This window comes from Tachypleus tridentatus, chromosome 8 (assembly GCF_004210375.1).
Source record: "Tachypleus tridentatus isolate NWPU-2018 chromosome 8, ASM421037v1, whole genome shotgun sequence".
Lineage (NCBI taxonomy): Eukaryota > Metazoa > Arthropoda > Merostomata > Xiphosura > Limulidae > Tachypleus > Tachypleus tridentatus.
The window spans coordinates 95,746,202-95,768,744 of record NC_134832.1 but is presented as its reverse complement, the minus strand read 5'-3'; the positions used below and the strand labels follow the sequence as shown (position 1 = coordinate 95,768,744).

General features: G+C 31.8%; 1 protein-coding gene across 7 annotated transcripts in view; it reads left to right on the top strand.

The window, feature by feature from the left end:
• LOC143222993 (BLOC-2 complex member HPS3) overlaps nucleotides 1-22,543 on the top strand; it is a 99,263-nt gene that overhangs the window by 55,396 nt on the left and 21,324 nt on the right. For all 7 annotated transcript variants that reach the window (XR_013012605.1, XR_013012603.1, XR_013012604.1 and 4 more), the window contains exons 13-17: nucleotides 1,249-1,323; nucleotides 3,662-3,760; nucleotides 4,208-4,277; nucleotides 13,453-13,499; nucleotides 18,146-18,226. Coding sequence is in view for 4 of the 7 variants with exons in the window: in XM_076450326.1 (XP_076306441.1) it covers nucleotides 1,249-1,323; nucleotides 3,662-3,760; nucleotides 4,208-4,277; nucleotides 13,453-13,499; nucleotides 18,146-18,226 (372 nt within the window). In the remaining 3 variants the exon portion in view is untranslated. The remainder of the gene's footprint in view (nucleotides 1-1,248; nucleotides 1,324-3,661; nucleotides 3,761-4,207; nucleotides 4,278-13,452; nucleotides 13,500-18,145; nucleotides 18,227-22,543) is intronic.

The window sequence follows — 22,543 nt, the reverse complement described above, 5'->3', positions numbered from 1 at the left end:
TGATTACTTAATCTGAATGAGATGCTTATACACAGTATCTAGATAGAGGGCACTTTGAAGTTGGTGATATAAAAGACTAGAACAATTATTCTCAATGTTTAGATGGAAACCCTGGAGATTGAAGAATAGCTGTATTATCTGCAGAGATAAATATTATTGGAAGTACAAATTCTGTTTAGTAAAATGTGTGGTGTGGATAGGAAGTTTGTTTTAAGTTAATTATAATGTGTTGCGAAAATTTATTTGAAAATTGAATCCGTGGTCCAAAGTTTGCTGGATAAGGGGAACCAGTAATATGTTAGATGTTGCCAAATCTCTCATAAAGTTTTCAGCAAATTCCAGTGGTTTGGCATTCATCTCTTGCCCTGGAAAATACAACTGCATATAAAGTTGGAGGTGAGACAGCCTTGAAAAATATCATTAGCATATAAAAACATTTTGTTTTCTCACACTAAATCTTCAAATATTAACTTAGTAAATAGTTGATATTTTGTATTTCAGGTATTTATCTTTATCACTTTGATGCATATTCAAAACCTTTGATTGGTGTCACCAAGTTAACTAAAGTATGTGGCTTCTAAACAAACCCAAACTCACAAAACATAAGCTTGTTTATGATTGTTAGTAATGCTTTGTTTTTGTCATTGAAACTATTTGAATACCTTCTTTAAATGCTTCTGAAATCAGTCTCAAATACAGGTATAGCACGAGTGGAATTAGTAAATTAATTATTAGAAGTTTAAGACTCTTTACTAGTGTTTAACAAAAACAATAGATGTAACTTTCACTAGCATTATGAAATGTGCTATTACCTTTTCTTGTTATTTTCTTTAAGATACAACAAGTTTTTTATGGCAGATAGTCAAAATATAATTGCTATAATGATTAGTGTTTCTGAATCTTAAATTACACATCATTTCATATTTTAACTTTATTGTGTTTGTGTTATTAGTTATATGTATTTTCATTCAAGTGTATACACATGCATGTCTGTGCTTTTTGTTTCATTTAATAAATCTCCTTGACTCTAATATGTCAATTCTTTGACACAAATCATTCCTCTATAATGCAAAATTGCAAACACAACTCCTCTTTTGAAAATTGTTGGAACTTGCATGTTATATTGTTTTCATCATGGATTAATTCTGTATAAAGTGTAGTTTTCTAATTGTGAAGTTATTTTCACAAACAAAACCTTAAGAATGCATGGTGGTAAAAAAAGTTATTATTAATGTTTTAATTTTTCAGGAAGACATGATTACAGCTGTAACAAAAGTTCATCAAGTTATTACATCTAACAGCAGTCTTACTCCTCTTGGCCAAGTTAGTGTTTTCAATTTGTTCTTAAATCTTTAAGTAAAAATAAATTATTTTCTTTCATTATTGATAGGATTTTGAAATTGTTGAGAGTTAAAAGGATGATTTTAATGAATAGATTGGGTTTTCATTAAAATGCTACCAAAAGTAAATAGTAGCTCACTGTGTAAAAATTTCTACATGTAATTCTACATTTTCTGCTGTGTAAAAGTTTCAGCATAACGTCTCCATTTATATTCTGCAATTCTTCTCAGATGATATAGTATTTTTAAATGCACAAAAATCAAACACTTGTGCAATCAGTTGTTAAAAATCATTTGCTTGAGAAATCTCTGTGTATGGTTATATATCCTTGGTACATAAATGACTGAAAGTTTTTTTTATAAACAAATCATATGCTCGTAATGTCATAAGTAAGATGTTTAGAAGTTAAAGGGTGCAATAACTTTAATTTTTCTATAAACAAATTACATGCTTGTAATATCATAAATAAGATGTTTAGAATTTAAAGAGTGCAATAACTTTAATTTGTTCTAGATATTTTTGATATTTTTCATTTTGGTTTAGAAACTTTACAGTCACAGTTGAATCAAATGGAAAAGGTTTATTCAAAATAAAACAACACAAGAATAAACTCTTTCTTGATCATGGCATCATAATGTAACATAATAACTTAATCTATGGTATTTGTATATAGTGATTGCCAGTAGATAAACTAGGAGTAGTCTGCAATAGCCAGATTCAGGAAATAGAATAAATATGAACAGGGAAGGAAAAGACTGAATGTCAGTGTAAAACAAAAATATAATGATCTTTATTCCCACAAACAAAGAAGGTTCTTGATCTTACTGAACAAACTGGCTTCAAAGTTCAATGTATGAATTCACTGACTTCTGGAGAGGAATATGTCTAAACAAGATGGAAACCAGAGAAAAAATAATAATATATTGCCTATTGTTCCAGAGTCCTAAATTACCTACAGTAGCAATCATGCTCATTATATATTTTCCAGCGCAATAGACTCCTAACTTGTACAAATGTGACAAGTTTGTCAACCAATTATTGAGGAGCAAAATGCAACCTTACGCTAGTTACAGCATAAAACTAGGTCAAACAAGTATAAGCTTTACTGAACAGCTTGTTGTAGTATGTAACTTGTCTGTTATCGAGGATTAACACAAATCGTGTCTTTCACATGTTTAGAAGCATGTCACTCTTGTTCAGGGTAGATGTTGAAATGCACATGTTGAATGAATTTGATGAGAAAGATATATATAATATCAGATACAGCACCCAGTGTATTATCTTGATTCTGGAAGATTCCAGACAAATAAGGCACACCTAATGTTAAGGTTGATGCAAAATGCTGTTGACTTCACCCAAGGATGGGACATTGTCAATATGCATATGACTTGAGGCATTGGGAATAGGGAGATATTGGTGCTGAAGGAATTTATTCACCAGATTAAGCTATTTCATTGAGAAGCTTAGAGCCTGAAAGGTGGGCTGCCAAAGTCACTGAGAGTCAACTGGTAACCCAACAAGTTATAATATCATTTAAAAGCAAAAACTCATAGTCTGATGACAACTCTGGTTTGTTTTTGCTTACACATTGAGTTCTGTATAGGTTAATGACATTAGACTGAATCAGTATGGAGTTATGAGCAAGTTTGTATCTTAGAACGGCTGGTATGGGTATTAACAATATTGATAAGGAGAGAACAACATTTCGATCTTCCTAGGTCATCTTCAGGTGTATGTTTTTGCTTTAGTTTAGTTAAGGCTAAACTTCATCATACTTAATACTATCAGTAAAAACTTATTTTTGTACAATCTGACATGAAACCTTTTTTAATATGTTGTTGCACAAAATATCTAGTGAAGTATGTTTACATCCATTGAAATTTAGATAGTAAGGTAATTGTGGATTTTTAGGAAATTCAAAGGTTGGTTATTACTTTAATAGTTTGTATATTACATACGTAACTTGATATACTTAACATCTTGCATTATTATTAAAGAAGTTCATGGTAACTTGGTTTTGTTTATACATTGGGTTATTTTTCAGATGCTTGTGATTTTTTGTTGTAAGATAATCATAACTGATTGCCTGAGCTGTTATGTTTTTTTAATACTTTTACCAGCTAGTTAAACAAATTCAACCTGAACTCTTCTCTTAATACTTATTGTGTTTAATTCAACAGAAAAATGTTTATTGAAGTATTTTATAGTAGATTTTTGTTATTTGTAAAATGAGATGGTTACCTTGCTTGTGAACTATTTTGCTAAATTGTCAGAAATGGTTACTTGAGCTGTTATTCTTTTTTCTTAATGCTATTACCAGCTAGTTAAACAAATTCGGCCTGAAGTCTTCTCAGAATTCTTATTATGTCTAGTTCGACAGGAACACATTACACCAGAAGAAGCAGTAGCAATTTTGCAGGTAAAATGAGATTGCTATAGTGTTAATAAAGAAAATATCATAATTACATGAAAACTCAAACTGTAACCAGAAAAGTGTATTTCATTTTATTTATCATATTGTAGCTGTTGAATGTTAGAAATTGTATTTATGACTTGAGAATTTCTATTTTCAAATCATTAACATTAGAAAATTAATAAAAGAAATACAATGTTTTATTTTTCCAGCAAAAATAAAATTTGCTTTTTAATTGGGTCCAGCACTTATTAACCATATGAAACTTTTGTTGAGGTTAAGTGTATTTTAATGAATTGTTTTAGATGTTAGACAGGACTGAACTGTCACATGATGTGTGACATCATAATAATTTTTTAATCATTTTGATATAAGAGGAAAACAAAGTGATAAAACCACTAATTTTGCAAAGAACACAAATTTTTGTTTCTTTGTGTATATTTATTTTTCTAGTCAGAAGCACCAGGGAGAGAATTTTACCAAGTTCCATTACTCAGGGATTTTCTTGAATCTTTCCTTAGTGGTAAGTTTATAAAACTGTTAAATGTTTTAGAGCAAGAAGTGATATCAAGATGTGTGTACAGTTGTGTCTTGTGTTTTTATTATAAAATACTTTCTATTAGACATTTTTATTGTTATGTCAGTAACACAAAAAATTTGCCCTTTTGTAGTTATTGTTGCAATCACAACTTAAATTTTCAGCCTCCTAAACACTTATTCTAATAACCGATACTTCATACCTTTTGAACATGTTGAGATGGGCTTGTCCAGTTTTTTTTTTTACTTTGTAATCATTAAATCATGTGTACTATAATTCTAAATTCAGTAAATGTGTATTTTTATAAAATTTTGCATGTTTTTGACAAACCTAACAAGTATGTTGTACACAAAAAATTAGATTTTTTTGTAATAAGATATGTGTCTGTGAATTTATAAAGTTTTTACTGAATCAGTCTGGGTGTGAGTTAATTTTCATGCTAAAAGTAAAAATACTTTGTTTTTTATCTTAATTGTCATATTTCATTTGCATAACATTCTAGGGTATTATAAATGAATATCAGTTTGTTTTTGATAAGACTTTATTTCTTATTTTCTCTACCTTAATACTGGTTAAATAATCAATGTACCATAAATAAAATGTTAAAAAGTACACAATGAAACCTAAGGTACTTTTTTTTTCTTGGATTTCTTTAACAGTCATCACAAGTTTCTTTTAAATTTAAGTTTTATTATGTAACTTAAGTTTCTAATTTTTAGGTTTAACTAATTAAAAAAAATGTATAACAATACATAAAATACATTAATAAATGCAAGAAATGTAGCACTTACTTTAGCTCTGAGATCTTTTGCACTTGAGTGAATAGTTAATTAAGCCTATTTTTTGTCACTGTTTTGTCTCTTCAAAACAAATTAATGTAGCTTTCAAATATGCATTTTAGAACAGAAAAAATATATCAGATACTAGAATAGAATGTTCCAAACTACTGTGGTTTATATGGCTCACTAAAGTAATCTATAAATAGGTTTAAAAAACTTTATTACTGTTGGGAGCAATATCTAAACACATCAAAGTCTCCTAATGAACTGTTTGCTTTGAAAGATAAAACAATAATAGATAATAATTTGGATTATGTAATTTAGCATGAGCTCATTCTGATAGCTATAATCCTGTCCAGTAACAATATCAAAGAGTTAAAAGATATTTCTCAAAACACTGAGGTCATGGAAGGGGTATTTTATGTGTTTGAACAAATAGAGTGAATTATCAGTAAAGTGAAAAGATAATTTTTTGAAAATTTATACTCTATTTTGTGTTTGCTATTGGTTGAATAATCTGAAGTCTTTTAAGGAAAAGAAAATTTACAAAAGGAAAATTAAAAAAACAAAAAACTACCTTCACTTCACAATAGCTATTTTGACCTTCATTTGTCCTCTTGGCATTGGTAAACTTATTAAAAGTGCAACAATCTTTTATTCTTTTTGTGTACTTACAGCAACATTTGCTGATCATGTGAATACTTTCCACCAAATCCCACTGCACCTTCTGTACTAGTGGAGCAATCCTCAATTTCTCAATTGGCAATTCTCATGTATTAGACATGTGTTTTTTGTTCTTCATGTGACTGCATAATTTGTTATTATGCTTGATCACCAACTAATATCAGTTTCAAGTTTAATTTTCTGCTTCTTTGTTTTTGAAATTATTCTGTTTCCTGAATTCTACTTTGTTCATTTGAATTTGAGTCTTTTGTGGTGGTTGATAAATTTCTCACCATAAACAGACTGTGGTTATGTCACTTGTTCTTAGTCTCAGGGTTCTTGACGTATGCTGAGAAAGCATGAACTTTTCTTCATAGAGAGTTTGTGCCTTACATTAGGCTAGCAATTTTTTTTTCTTAAGTGTATAGGTCCAATTTTTGCACTTGGTAATTTACATCATTCATATCTTTTCTCATCAATGTTATGTAAGTTTGAAATTTATATATTTTTTACCATCTAGATTTCTTTAGTTTACAGCTTGCATTTAAAATTTGTTTCTTGTATTAATTTGGTTTAATATTTTACATTTTTACTGTTAATATTATTAATTATAGTTCCTTTTTTTCTTTATCTTTACTGCTGGTCACTTCTAATTGGGAGTGAGTTTTGAAACAACCTTTGTTTTTGTTAACGTGGTGCCTTTTTATTCTCAGATTCTTTATGATAAGTTTTCTTTTTGTATCCTTCTCTGTGCAGATTCTTGTATTTGGTGAGTTGACCTCTCAAAGAAGGTTCTGTACCTTCAATTTATTTCCTCTGGGATCTAAACATCCACCCACATGTTTGCCATGCATGGCAACCCAAGTGAAATGGAGGAGAGGATCCTGGTGCTGGAGGAGACCAACCCTAACACACCACTTTGGCCTTGAATTCCTGTAGATTGGTAGCCTTGGGGTGGTCCCCTGATGGTTAGTCAGCTGGTCCACTTAAGCTAGGGCCAACCAGGTAGCAGTGTTGGATGTTCTTCACAGGTGTTGTGGACATTGTGTCTGATGCTGATGTTTGGGTATAATGCTCACAAAACCCTGGCATTGATGCAGTGTCCTTGTTTGGCATTGTGGTGCATCCATTGGGGTATACCCATTGAGGTTACTCCCCACACTACTTTAAATTCATTGTGCAGAGTTATTGTTCAGAGAGATTTGAAGAACATCCTCAAGTCAGAGATACTTGCTGGTTTCTCCACTGACATTTACATCACCACGTCCACCTGCCACCAACAAGGCAGCTGATCTAAACACTGAACCCTCTCAGATATTTTCAGTGTCAGTGGTTCGGTCACTTGAAGTCATCAAGTTGAGGTTCCATAATGTGTGCTAATTGTGGAGGCAAGGACCATGATGCCTACAAATGCAAAACAGACCCCCATTGTGCTAATTTTAGTGGCTCTCACCCATCTTACTTTCATTCTTGCTCAAAAGAGGTACAACATTTGAAAAGAGTTCAAAACATTTCTTACCCTAAGGCTAGAAAGTTGCTGACCACCACTCCATCTTGGAGGTATGCTGCTGCACTCCATTCCACTGTTACAGTGGAAGTGTGGACAGATCTCTCCATTTCTTCGATAGAGTTATTTTCAAGCCACCTGAAGAAGATTTTGCTTTCTGCAGTTAAGAGAGTTGACATATTTCTATTCTTACCATTTCTTTCAGTAGCTCCCTGGATCGACCTCCTTTGGCTCCGACTTCTAGCATTTCCTTGGGTCCATCTTTTTCTTTAGCTCCAAAATACAGAATAATTGCTTGTTCACACTTTCAGTCACTGCAATCTTCATCTACCCATGGAGACCTGCCCACTCAATCCAGGGCAGGATTCAAGGAGATCGTCCTTGTTTCCTTGGGTCATAGCATCACTGTTTGTTCTCTCTGCCTGTTTCTTGAGGGGACCTATGATCAATCATATCTTTATGCTCCCATTCAACAGTTGCCTTCTACCTTTTTAATCCTGGGTGACTACAGGGGTGGTACTGATATTGATGGAAGGGGTTATTCTGTAGAATGTATGCTCTTGAATCATAACCTTTCTCTTTTTCAATATTGGTACTCATACCTATTTTCATGTACTTAATCAGTCTTTTACTGTTATTAATATCTCATTTCTCTTGATAATTGACAGTGACCCATGGGGCAGGTGATAAGTTTCCTATCATAATGAAGGAGACTGATGGTGGTGGAAGACACCCAACCCACATGCCATGGTAGAAGCTAGACCAGGCCAACTGGTCCTCTATCACTGCTCTCTCACAACTTGTTCCTGCCATCATCTGTAAATCATCGATAGATGACTATGTGGCAGTAGTAACTGACTGTATTATCCAAGCAGATCCTTATGCTATTCCTAAAACTTTGAGATGTTTTCCACAGTATTGTCGATGGTTGAATCCTATGTGCCACAAGGCATGGAAGGCTAAGAATTGCCTGGGATACCTTTTGTAGATATTCCACACTTTTAAACTGCATTGCTTTCCAACAGACCTGTGCACATGTTCAGCAGGTAAGATGTCAAAGCCAGAAGGAATCTTGGATTAAGTTCACAACTAGCATCTCTTCTACCACCAGTTCCAAAGTTAAAAAGGACAAGATCTGAAAGGTCAATAGACAGCATGCTCCTGCTTCCCTTTCTATTTTGCTCTCTGATGGCTAGGAAGATGCTGATGCTGAGAGTGTTTCTTGTACATCTAGCACTTCTGACCCATCCCTCATTGCCCATTTTCTTAACAATTAAGACTTTGGCAGAGTGATCACCTCTTTCCTTTTGTGCTGATCATCTCTATGAGTATAATCACCTCTTTACACTGGTGGAACTCAAGCCTGCTCTTCATCGGTCTGGCAGTTCATCAGTTAAGCCTGACGGCAGTCATTACGAGATGCTGTGCAATCTTATTCCTGCTTCTCTGGCTATTCTTCTGGTTGCTTTTAACCAAACCTGGTAGGAGAATATTTTTCCTGATGCTTAGCACCATGATATTGGTCACTCTTTTTCTAAGCCTGGGAACAATCCCAAGATTCCTTCAAACTACCATCCAATTACTTTCATGAGTTGTCTACTTAATTTGGTTCCTCAAATCAAACAACCTCCTCTCACCCACCTAATGCAGTTTCCAACAACAGCACTCTATCATAGACCACCTGATTCAACTTGAAATGTCAATCAGGGAAGCCTTTCTCAAGTGACAACTTTTTTTTTCAGTAGTTTTTTACCTTGAGAAAGTTTATGATACTACTTGGAGGTAGAGCATCCTGTGAGACCTCCACCTCTGCAGATTGTGTGGCCATTTGCCTGTTTTTATTAAACATTTTTTATTGGGCCAAAGATTCTAAGTCCGTGTGGGTTCGACACTTTCCTGTTCTTTCCCACAGAACTTGAAGCCCCTCATGGCTGTGTCTTGAGTGTCATACTTTTTGTTATAAAGAATAATGCCATCAGTGGGCAACTGCCCCCCTACAGTTCCAATCAGTTTCTATGTCAATGACTTACACATCTTATGTCAGTCATTGAGCATGAGATTTATTGAACAGAAACTATAGACTGCCTTCAGTTGTTTACTGAAGTGGACCACAGCAAACGGTTTTACCTTTTCTCACTCTAAAACCATTTGTATGCACTTCTGCCACCAGTGGAGTATTCACCCTGATCCCAAGCTCCATTTCAAAGAAGTTGTCCTCCCCATCGTCCCTGAGGCTAATATTTTACCATAAGCTGACCTTTATTCTACACATCAAACAGCTATGTGTCAAGTGTATGAGGATGTTCAGTGTTCCTGATCGTGAACAGGGGCTTTCCACACTTCTTCAGTTCAGAGTTTGTACACTGGGTCTCCTCTGCATATCCTCCATTTGCAACAGTCTTTACTCTATATGGCAAAACATCAGTCATCACCACAGCATCACACCTGGGGTTGTGTTTTCCTTCATCAGTGGGCCATGCATTTTCAGAATAGACAGTCTACCATTGCCCCTTTTGGCCTTTGTATCCAAGCACAGTTGGCTAAAATGGGTCTGTCCTTGGATGACATTGCTGTTGTCACTGGTCAACCCTTCCCACCATGGCTTATTACCATCCCCAAATGTGATCTTTCTTTGAATCATCTGAAAAAGGCAGATACTCCCAATTAGAAGTACCATCTTCTATTTTCTGAACAACCTTTGAACCATCCTTCCATTCCTATTTGTATGGATGGTTCTAAATCATTTGACAGTTTGGGCTCTGCCATGGTATGTTTTGGTTTGGTGATTGCAAGTTGGTATTCGTAGGAATGAGCTTGCTCACGCCACAGCTAAGTCTTCTGCTCTTGTGCTATCACGACCATGTCTGTCCCATACATGAACTATGGTCCTGTGCTTAAAACTCAGCTCTGTTTTAGTTGGTAATTTATTTGGATTGAGCAATGTGATAACAAGCTTTTCCAGATAAAACCTTATATTAGACTTTGGCTGTCTTGCTCCCATTGCTGCGCATTGGTCACAGTGTTTTAACTCATCATTTTCTTTTATCTGGGTCTGATGCACCAGTGTGTGGTCTGTGTGACACTCTAGTCATGATATCCAACATTTTACTGTCATGCCTTTGTTACAATCATGAGCAACGGCACCACTTTAGACACATTTTAACCATGGGTTCACCCTTGCCATTGGTCGATGTCATTGATCATGGTGACATTGCCCACCTCTGTTGTGTTTTTAAATTTTTAGAAGCCATTGGCCTTTTTTAACTGAGTTTAAGCATTTAATTCAAAAATTGGACTTTGGACCCATTTTAACATGATTCCTTTTTACATATTTTAATAATTTTACTTTTATTTTTAATTTTTTTCAGATTGTTCTTAGATTGCACTTGTCATAGTACATGATATCTCAAGGTGCTTGTATCTCTGATAGATATTTATCTCTACTAATCCAATTCAAACACTTCCTCCGCACTGATTTGCTGGTGTTTTCAGGTGTTGCAAGGGTAGATGGAGTTACATTCAATAGTATGGAGGGCACAATTGGATTGGTGGAGGGTGGTCATACATGACCAGCACATGTTGTTGCAATGACACAAAAAAATAGGGGTATTAAAGACTGGTGCAATTTTAAAAAGTTTACCAATGCTTAAAGTTCACATGAAAGTTAGGGTAGTTATAGGTGAGAGAGGTAAGTAACCTTTGGAAATACATTTTCATGTTAGAAAATGTTAACATCAAAGTGCCACCATGTGATGTTACTCAAAAATGCAATTTTGAAGTGTATTTGAATGTATCCTTTTGAAATTAAAATATTAAGACTTAGATATTATACAGATCTGAATTATAAACTATACTTTGATGTCAGGTTTCTTAATATATGTTAATAATGTAGAAGTTTAATTAAATTTTGAATATAACTTTAAAATGGTTGTAATAGCACACTTAGGTCCTTCCATTTGTATAGCGTTAAATAATTGTAACATAATTTAAGTCGGAACATAAGTTTTAAGATGTATAAACAAAATGTTGTGTTGTGTTGTGTTTTAACATTTGGAAACTTACTTTGCTTGTTTAGTTATTATGGGTGACATGGCATAAATGTAAATTAATGACTATTAAATTAATCAGTGTATCTGAGTACACTACTGAAACAGTTCAAATAAATGAATTATAAACTTTCAAATTCATATTTTGCTAACAATATTTTTTGTTAATATTGCTGGTGAATATAAACCAAGCTGTAGTCACAACACTGAAGGTATGCTAAACTTCTTGCTAACTGCTATAGAGACAGCTATAGATATAGGCAGTTGGTTTTATGTATTCAGGCAGATTTAATTGTTGACTGGTAATTTTTTTTTTGATAAGTAGGTACTATTTATTAACAAGTTTTCTGTTATATATTCTGTTTATGTGTTGGTAAGGGCCAGAATTCTTCTTGATGAAATGTCTGGTGCATTATTCACTTGTTTGGAATATTCTCCTTTTTGAATTTTAATTAATTAACTATTTTAATTCAAAAATATTATAACAGTAATTTTTAGAGTAGAAATATTCTGATTTTAATTAATACAATCTCTTGACTCATAGTATCAAATCAGAATCAGGTAACAGTTACATTCAATGAATAGTTTGTGTTTGAAAGTATGTTACAGACTTGTGATAGTGAAGACAGTGTTTGTTGTTGGCTTTTAATTAGCATTTTAGGAAAAGGAGGTGAATGAAATATTAATATAAATGAAGGGGATTCATGGGTATATAACTTGATAACTTTAGATAACTTTAACATGATTTTCAGTAATGATATGTTTAGGTTTATTTGATATGTTTAAAAACTTGAAGGTTTTTAAAGATGATACATAGGTCTTATGTTCATTTCTCTTTTATTTTTTTTATGTAATGGTGTTTACAAGAGTTGTTTTTGATTTTCTAAAGGATTACATTGTTTTTATTTTCAGTGGGGTAATTGTTATTGATAAAATTCTTGATTTTCATACCTCAATGTTGTATGAATATAGTGTTTATATCAATGTTGTATTTCTTCATAAACCATTTGTTGTAATTCAGTTAGGTTTTGCTGATATATTCAATGTTGTGAAATGTAGTGGTGATAAAGTTGTTGTTTTTCAATTTATATTTGTTTGGTTGATGCTTTTGTTCTTTTAAATGTGTCATTTATTCTCTTAGCAACTTTTTCTGCATAGCTGTTTTTTTAAGAAGATCTCAGGATGTCTTTAGTTCATTACCTAAACTGTTTGCAAAGTTTATATGAAATGTTACTTACATAATACACTGCAGAGTTCCTAGTTTCTATTTTATTATAGGTAAAGATTTTCAGTTACATTATTGTTCTTCATTTTTAGCCTTTCTATGGATTTGAACCCCAAATTCTTATTATTTTCGTATAGTATGGATGTATAAAATGTTTATGAAGAAATACTTTCTTTTTCTTTGTCAAAGTTGAAACCTCATGTTTTATGGACTTCCATGGTAGGTAGACTGCATGTACTATTGATTAGGTGGGTGTAAAAGGCATTTTCCTTTTTACCCTTGTTTGTCTCATATCCTGTATTATTTTTCTATCATTCCAGTTTATCATATGGTCTTCTCTTATATGATGGGCTACTGCAGAGAGATCAGTATTATTGATTCCTATGTGTTTATTATATTTCAGAGTTCTAAATTTTGTTTTTATTCTTATTTTGTATTGTAATCCATGTTCATGTTGCAAGTGCTGTTTTTTCTCTTAATTAGGTCTTAGGTGATTATATGTGTACTAACTGTGATTATATTGTATATTGGTTTTAAAATACTGTTCTAACTTTATGTTACTTATCGTTCCTCTTAAGTTTTTCAGAAATACCTGTAGTATGGGGAAATATGGCTTTATGTTTGTAGTTTCATTTTCATTATTTTCTTCTCTACCAACTGTTGCTGGTACCTGTTATTAATGAAGGTTGTGGTATCATGTTTTTCTTTCTCCTCCTTAGCTTCTTCAGTGTTACAAATGTCATTCATTCAGGAAACCAGAAAGTCTGTGGTACTTGTTTTTACCTGTTAGGTTCATTTTATTTATAGCTGAGGTATTTACTTATAGCTACAGGTTTCCTGTCAACTCCCATTATATCTTTTGTAGTAATTGATTTTAATGGAAACTAATGAGATTTATGTGATCAGTTGTGTAAAATTTGTTTTTGTAACATTCTTACAGAAAGGAAAACCTCACCAGATTCACACAACAAAAATGAAGATTTAGTGGTTAGTGAAGATTTTAAAATTAATTTTTGTAATTATAAATTCTGGATTTTATTTTAATCAAATAGACCAAAATAAAAAATGTGTACTTGAAATTTTATTATTATAATCCTATTATTCTTGCCACTTTATCAGAACTAGGCCCATGCACACTTGTTGAACACTTCACTTTAATCCTATTACAAGAGGCTCATGTATTTTACATGGCCTTGTAACCAACATGTAACCATGATGGTTTACATACTATGACTTCAAAGTACTTAAATTATTTTTTTTTCAGAAAATTTGACAAGTTTTTAGTTAGTTTAAAGTCTTTTGAGGACAAAAATCTGTTTTTATTTGTGCATTTTTACTAAACATTTGTTCGTAATTATGTGTATTAGTCTTGACTGTTCTAAATGCAGAGTGATTTTTCATGTTAAGATTAAAATATTTTTATTATTCTGAAAAATTTAATATTTTATTTGCATAATTCCTAAATCCATCTAAATAAAAATCAAATATATTTTATTAGAGTAACTATTTTATCTGTTATTATCTCTACTGTAATTCTGTACATGTTTGGTTGACTTGATCAATCTTGTAACCACCATAAAAAAAATAAAGTAGGAAGCAATTCTAAATTATGCTTATTTTGTTTCTGGAATGACTAACTATTGTAACAGGAAACCACAATTGTATATTCTAAGTAGCTTAAAGGTTGTGGCAGTATACATTTATTTACACTTAATTTTTTGTTTTATTACCTTTTAAGTCATGTATAACTAATAATCCTACCATACAAGTTATGAATCATTTAGCAAACATATAGCTTATACTATCGAATTACATAATGCATGGACTACTTACAAACATACATTGTGAAATAATTTTATTGTTATTTTTTCCTTCTTTTGCATAACTTGACCTTATCTAATGTAATAAGTTTCTGTTTTTTACATTTTAGTTACTTTTATAATAACAAGTACAGATACACAAGGTCATTAAAAAGACTATCACATGGTAGCCAAAGTGCAGCATCAAAGATTCTTAGCATGCAAAGTATAACAAACTGTATAACAAGAAGTGTGTACTGAGCCATGACAAGTTATGTTTTTCCTTCTGTAATTATAGTTAAGGTAAAATGCAGAAAAAACCATATATGCCATAGACCCTACTTGTATCCTTCTGATACTGCAGGTAGTTTAATAGAAGTGTAATCCTTTAATAGGAATTTCAAGTCAATCTGTAATTCAAGTATATTGTTTTGTGCTGCTTCAATAGAGCTTTGTTTCCCAAAGACAAAGTTTAAAAAAGTTGAAAAATCAAATATATAATATCACTATCATAAAACACAATTTTATGCATTTTGACAAAAATCAATCACTTTCATGAAATAAAAGACTGATAATTTTGGTTTGGATTGTCTGATTTAAAAAGTTTTCAAATATGAAGTCTTTACCACTTTAGTTTTTTGTGTTTTTTTTCAAATTCATATCACTGAAAATAACTGAGATGGCCAAGATTCAAAGCAGCTGCCAGAATTCTGGAGCATCTTGAATATGTGTAAATTTAAAGTCTTTATTCTTTAATAGATTGTTTAGGCAGAATATTTGTGATGAAACTTTGTAGAATGGATGGCAACTGCTTGTTGTGGAAACACAAGTGTAGAGGACGACATTTTGAAAGCCTTCTGCCTTTCATCTTCAGGTCCTGAAAGCAGTATATTCTACAAAGTTTCAAAATCTTTATTGTTCAGTATTGCTAATGTTATTTAATGCAGTGCTACAGAAATAATTTTTCATGGGCAGCAAATTTGGATTTTATGTGTCAAACAAAACTTCACAGAACCATATCTTGTAATATATCAAATGAAAGTTCATGATGATGATCATATATGTTGACTTACATTATAAATTTATTGAACCACTATTTTATGAATTTATGTCAATATATTTGGTGTCAAATTAAAGATCATAATTCAATTTTTAATACTATATATTAGTTAATTTCTTAATTTAAAAGTAAATATTGGAAGTACACACCTAAATATTAATTTTTGTATGTCATGTTCGAATACAGAGTCTACCATTTCATACAAACTAGGAACTCATATTATTAGTATTGACAAACTAGAATATAAAATAAGAACCTTATTTATTTTTTGTTTGTTAAGATATGGCTTGTGTACTGAACCAGACACAGTGACCCTACTAACCACTTCCTAATTTTGGAAACAGGCTCGTATATACACTTACTTTAATATATGATGTGAATAACCAGTAAAAAGCTCAGGATGTCCCTCTAATAACCTTTTCAGCCATTTTAAAGTTGTAGGAAGCTACTTTGTTCTTTTGAATCAAGATAGCAAGCATGTTGTGTCTTTAGTTTGATCCAGAATTACATTTTTGTTCAGATACATTACAGCTTAGTTATTAAACAAGATAAATTATAGTGTACTTCTGTGGTATTAATATAGTTATTAATTAAATAGTTTAATTATTTCAAAGGTATGTATAAAACCTAAAAGTATTATTTTTTTCTACATCCTCCACATGTAAAATTTGAAAAGGCTTAGCAACCTTAGGAAAGAAGCAAATGAATACAAAGGTCATCATAACTAGAAGATATGGTAGTTTGCTATACTTATTTATTTACTATTCTGTATTTTAAACTTATTTGTAAATGCTAATAACCTACATGTGTAATAATTTAAATGTGATTGTATTTTACAAAATACTAGCTCAATAAACCTCAGCCAAGAGAGGTCATTTTATAAAGACTCAAATTTAGTTTATATTATTGGATACAGTAACAGTGATAAATATACATAGATGTATAATGTTATAAGATTTGAGCTATTTAGACTAAACCTTTGTATTTACATGTTCTAATTGTCATTCTAAAACAAAAAAAGCATAATTTGTATTTATTTCCTTATTTTTTATGGTGTTTACAAGATCAATTAAATTACAGGTAAAGTATGAAATTTTAATGAAAACAAACATTTGAAGTGAATGTAGAATGTTTTATAGATTACTGATTACACAAATAATATTTGAGTTTTTGGGGATGAAAGTAATTTTTTAATCATGTATGAAATCACTTTGCACTTAGACTAGTAATGAAAAAAGACTCAATATTTTCACAAGTAAATATTTAGGAAAAATACTAGGTATTAAAACTTAGATAATATAAAACTTTAAATTAGAATGTAAATTTTAATGTTAATTTCATCATGCAGCTAGAGTGTTCATTAGACTTGAGGTGAGCACAAGAGGTCTAGATACACTCCCAACCACTCTACATATATTGGCTCACCAGCCACTTGTGTGCAAGTGCTTGAATGGTCATGTTCTCATTCTGCCCATCCCTATGATGCATGGCATTTATTTGCATATTCCATCCTTAAATTAAGGGGGTTAATTATATCCTGGTCAAGATGATGTACTGTCTCCCAGTGGTGTGTCCCTATAGAGCCTCTACCATTTGGTGTCATTCCTTTAGACATTTTGTGCAGTGAGCTCACCTAAGTACAGTTTTGCACTGGACATTCCAGTAATTGAACAGTGGATTCTGACTTTTCTGTGTGAGTTATTGTTTCAGATGTTAACATTATACTAATCTAAAGATGTATTTCTGATAGATACCTTCATACACATTCCCACCTAATTATCCTACTTTTGGTGCGTATTTTATCTCGCCTCATCAACAAATGAATTCTCAGGAATGCAACTACATAAGGAGAGTAACTACACATTGAGGTTGTGTTGCCATCCTATTGGTGGAAGGCTTTTGTTGTATGATGATGTCATTATTTACCAGTGCAGTTAATTTAAAACAAATGAAATTAGGTCAGTGTTGCCTCAAGGCTAGTAGCATGCAAGTCTCATAGGCAAATCTGTAAATAATGCAGTGTATGTGTCTGAAGGAGGTATCTATTAGAAATGCATATTCAGATTTGAAAAATGTTAATTTCACAAATTGAATTTCATTTTTTATTGAAAGTATTATTTGAAAATTCAGTGTTCATCTGTGTATTATTAACCATCGTTAACTATTAGGGTGTCACAAAACCCAAATTCCATACCTTGAGTTCTTTTAGCAGGGTCAATGACATCAAGAGTGCATTTGAATTTTATTAATATTGATGTCTACCACACTGCATTTATAACCTTATGCATAAAGACTGTCACATTCCATCATATCCACATTATCTAAGACTTGTTCATAATGATGCCACCAGAGCTCTGTTCAATGATAATCTTAAAGGTTAACATTAAATTACATTTAATAGCAGATCCTCAATTTATAGTTGTAAATTAATTGTAGACCATACTTCTTGTTGAATGGTTTTCAATCAAGCAAGACATCTTTTACTGTTGTTGTAGTCCAGGCCATATATTTGTCAGAAATTAGTAACTGCAGGAGGAGGTCCAACTTGATATTAAGTAAAATGTTAATACATTGGCAGTTAGTGTTTGTAATATTTTTATGTGCTTTATAGATTCTCATGGTTGAAAAGTAAATGTACAATAGACATTAATATTAAGGATAAACTTGTACTACATGCTGCAGGACAGTACAATTTCTGCTTAAATATCTTTAATGAAAGATACTTCAAAAGTTTTTATTTATACTTACAAAGTATGTTTTTTTTATTTTTATAGATACTTTTATCTCGAATCTACCTGCGACGTCTTACTCAGATGTCTTCTTCAAGTCATCACTCTAGTGGCACTTCTGGCATGGTGTGTGTGAATTTATGTAACATTTTCTTTAATTTGACCATTATGCTGTTTATATCAATCATTTCCAGACCAGTTACATGAATTGTACAATATATATATAGACTCACTCAGCTGTCTATTGGCCCTGGAATCATTCCATGATAGTCACCATCCTCTTTTCATCAATATCAAAAACAAACTGGCCCATCTTTCTCTCTCATCTGTCTACATCCAATTCTTTTGGATACCAGGTCATGTTGGTATTTGTGGGAATGAGCTGGCTGATGGAGTAGCGAAGTCTGTCTGTTCTGGATCTATCATCTCAGTACTCATTCCATACATGGACTATGGTCCAGTTATCAAATCCAGACTGTACACCAGATGGCAGGCAACCTGGAATGAGCAACACAATAACAAGCTTTTTCAAATCAAACCTTCTCTAGGTCTTTGGCCGTCTTGCTCTCTAAGGATTGAAGAGAGGAGGTTGTTTGGCAAGGCTACGCATTGGTCACAGTTTTTTAACCCACCACTTCCTTTTATCTGGTACTGCTGCACCAATGTGTTGTCTATGTGGCACTCAGGTCACAATCATCCACATTTTATTATCAGTCGTCATTAAAACCTAGAACGACAACACCATTTTAAAGATATTTGTAAGGCAGGTTTGCCCTTGACTTTGGCCCATGTTATAGGTGATGCTGCCAATCTCACTCATGTTTTTACATTTTTAAGAGCCATTGGTCTTTTACACTTTATCTAAGGTTTTTTATCAGACTATATAGTGTTTTAGCATGATTTCTTTTACACATTTCAATGTTTTAACATGATTTCTTTTACACATTTCAATTTTTATTTTGACTTGAACCCAGGACTGGAAAGGCCAACTTCAGGTGACTGACTGCAATTTCGATCTTGATGCTTCAGTCTTCCTGGCAAGTCTTAATTTTACACATTTTTGTTTTATTTTTCCTTTGAACTGAACCCAGGACTGGAAAGGCCAACTTCAGATGACTGACAGCAAGGGTGTACTTCTTGCTTTAGTCTTCCTGGCACTTCCTAATTTTACATATTTTAGTTTTTATCTTAATTGCCCTATACCTATACTGTACCACATCTTGTCTGGCACAGATTGCCTTGTAACTTTGTGCCAATAAGGATTGAATACCAACCTACCTACCAGTTACACCTTTTAGGTGTCTTGTGTACACCTACATGTAAAGTTACAAAATTTACATAAATATAATTTTAGAACAATTATTTTGTTTATTTGTAACATTTATTTATTGCAATTTACAAAGGAAAAATCAGAAACAATTCACATTGCCTTTCCATTCATCTCTGAGTAGTTTCACATGTAAGCAATGCACTTATAAAAGTTTTTTTTAGGGTTTTTTTTTACCTATCCTAAAGCATAGATATCTATCTACTAAGAAACTAACATCATATGAGAATTATAATTTCTAACTTTTTCATTCTTCTTATGGTTTTCGTTCACTTTCTCTGATTTTATCAATTTGGAATCTTTCACACCCTTTTAATAACTTTGGAATATGTGAGTTGAAAAATCACTAATGAAAGACTACTTCAGAAGTAGCTACATGTAAAGTTTAAATACTGTTGGATAGAATGGATTATAAACTACTTATGTTATTGTAGAGTGAATCAAGTGCTGTGAGAAGTAATTTGTGTTTTTTGTGAGAAAATGATTAGATGTAGATCCTGCAGGGAAGAGCTAACAAAATTTAATGGGAAGTTTAGAATTCTCAGGAACAAACTGTAGGTTTCTGATTTTGTATTATGGTTTATTTCAACATTTTCTTCATTCCTGAAAATGTTGGTATTAATTTTTTTTTCTGACAATCACTTTTTATTGCTTGTGTCTCAAAATTTTAATGACTTGTATTAAAAGTTGAATTAAACTACTTTTTGTTTATGTTATACCAAGTAGTATAGCATAAAGTCATAAATAATAATCCATATATTAATATTATCTAAGTTTTACATTCTTGATCATATAAGGCAGTATTAGAAAAAATTCAAATTTTTCTTTGTATGAAAAACGTGACATTTTATCTCTAGACATCTCCTCTTCTAATAGTGAGTAATTCATGCTGACTTCAAGCTTATTTACAACCCATCCAACAAATATGAATGTTAATAGGAATTATTCAGTATCAGATTATTGTGACTTAGACAAAGCATAATTTTCATAGCATTAAATCTTGTTTGGTTACAGAGCCATTAATTAGGAAATCAGACCCATCTTACCACACCCACTTATCACATCCTCTTTTCAGGATTTTAAATTTAATGTTATATTATTTACAACCAAGGTTTTCCTCTGTCAAATGATGTATCATATTACGTTGTTTTCAGAATGTGGAATTGTAAATTTCTCTTTTGATTCATTCCTATGGTAAAGATGAAAGCATGGATGAATTTGAAACAGTTCTTGTTGCACAGATAGAAAGACAGGAAAATTATAATAGCTGTAGGACATTGTCTGTATTATGCAAGTTATTATTCTATGTCTTTGGTGCATTATTTAATTAAATGAAAAATATTTATTTCAGTAGTGTCATTGGTATAATAGAGTTAAGTGTTATTCATAGTCAAAAGTAAGAAAATAGGTCCAGGTAAGTATTTTATTTCTTTTGTTTTATATGTATTCTTTTCTGTTATTATAAAAGTAACTAAAAATGTAGAAACTAGAAGCTCTTAAGGTAAGATTAGGTTTAAAAATTGTGAAAATTTTCTTCTGTTATTGGAGAGTTCATTTTTAACATGTTTATTGTTCTATTTAATCTAAAGTAATGCATTGGAACTGTGCTATTATGCAAGGAGACCATGTGAAAACGGTGGTGAATTCAAGGAAGTAATAGTGTTAACAAAGAGTATAGCATGGTTTAGTTTGACTATTCCTTTGAACCCAGAAGTATTGTTAACCATGTTAAGAGCAGCATCTTTAATTTCATCCCATTTTAAGAAGATTTATGAGCATTCCTGAATGACTGTAATGCAGAGGTAAAATTCTGCCAGTACTCGTGGTATCCCCTGTTAAGACTTATTTTAATACCAATATTCAATACTGGGATTCATTTGATCTGCTTTTCATCCAACCCTTACACCTTTGCACTGCTAGAAAGGAGATATTTCACAGTTCACAGAATCTAAACAATCATTAACTATCTTTAAGATGAACCAATAAGTAACCTAACAATGTTAATTCTTGTTTCTACTTACATCATAAGGAAAAGTTTGTGAGCAGCTTTGATATCAATCAGTATCAGACCAATCAAATAATCTGATTTGGCAGTAGGATTTGCATTATTGGCCAGTAGTGATAAATGTATTGAAATGATGTGTTTTCTTATCTAATGGACTGTGATCGGTATTCCCCACTGCAGTAATATGTAATGCCCTTTTGTCATTTTGTAGAATGGAAAGCAAAAAATATCAGCAATAAATTTTCAACTATGGAATTTTAAATTACTTTCCTGTTTAACATATATTTATTTCTTTAAAACCATCTAAATTATAGTTGTATTTATTTTTCTTCTTGTTAGTAAAGAATATTACAAATTTAAAATCCATAAACTTTATAAACACATTTGGTGAAGCAGGAGTACATTGCTGTGATCCATTGAAAGTAAAAGTTAGTCAGGAACCTTCCATTTTAATTAGGTAGTCTAATGATACTCCAAAACCAATTCAGGTAGCCAAGGATGCAATGAGATATAGATATAAAGATGAAAAGTCTTGTCCTGCATACTGAGTCATTCTATTAACACTTCACTTACAGGCAATCTTTTCTGTACATGTAACATGTTTTTACTTTGTTGTATTTATAATTTAACTAAACAATTTTACTATCAGTGTATACCAATGAAATTAGCATCAAAATGTACATTATACTTTAACTTGTCTTTTCAAATAAAGAAATTAAAACTTTAAAGTTCTTAAACATCAATTTTACTGTCATATGATGCATGAGTTCATAAACTCTTAACTTTACAACTGTGTAAGTTAAAGATTTCTGTGTATAGACAGAACTGTGTTAATTGCTTTGCTTACAATCCTTCTTTCAAACTCCTTAGAGCTATTCTTCCTTGTCACAGAAAAAATAAATTTTGCTAACTGTTGACAGATGTCATCTCTACTTTATAGATTTCAAAGTAAAGTTGAATAGCACCTTCTATTTAATTGATGTCATATTTATAACCATTCAGAATTTTGCATTTCAAACTATGAACTATTGTTCATCTTACTACGTTATTGACACAAGGAACTTTGTTATACTGTTGGAGAGATAGAAGTATGATGATCAAAGCAACAGTC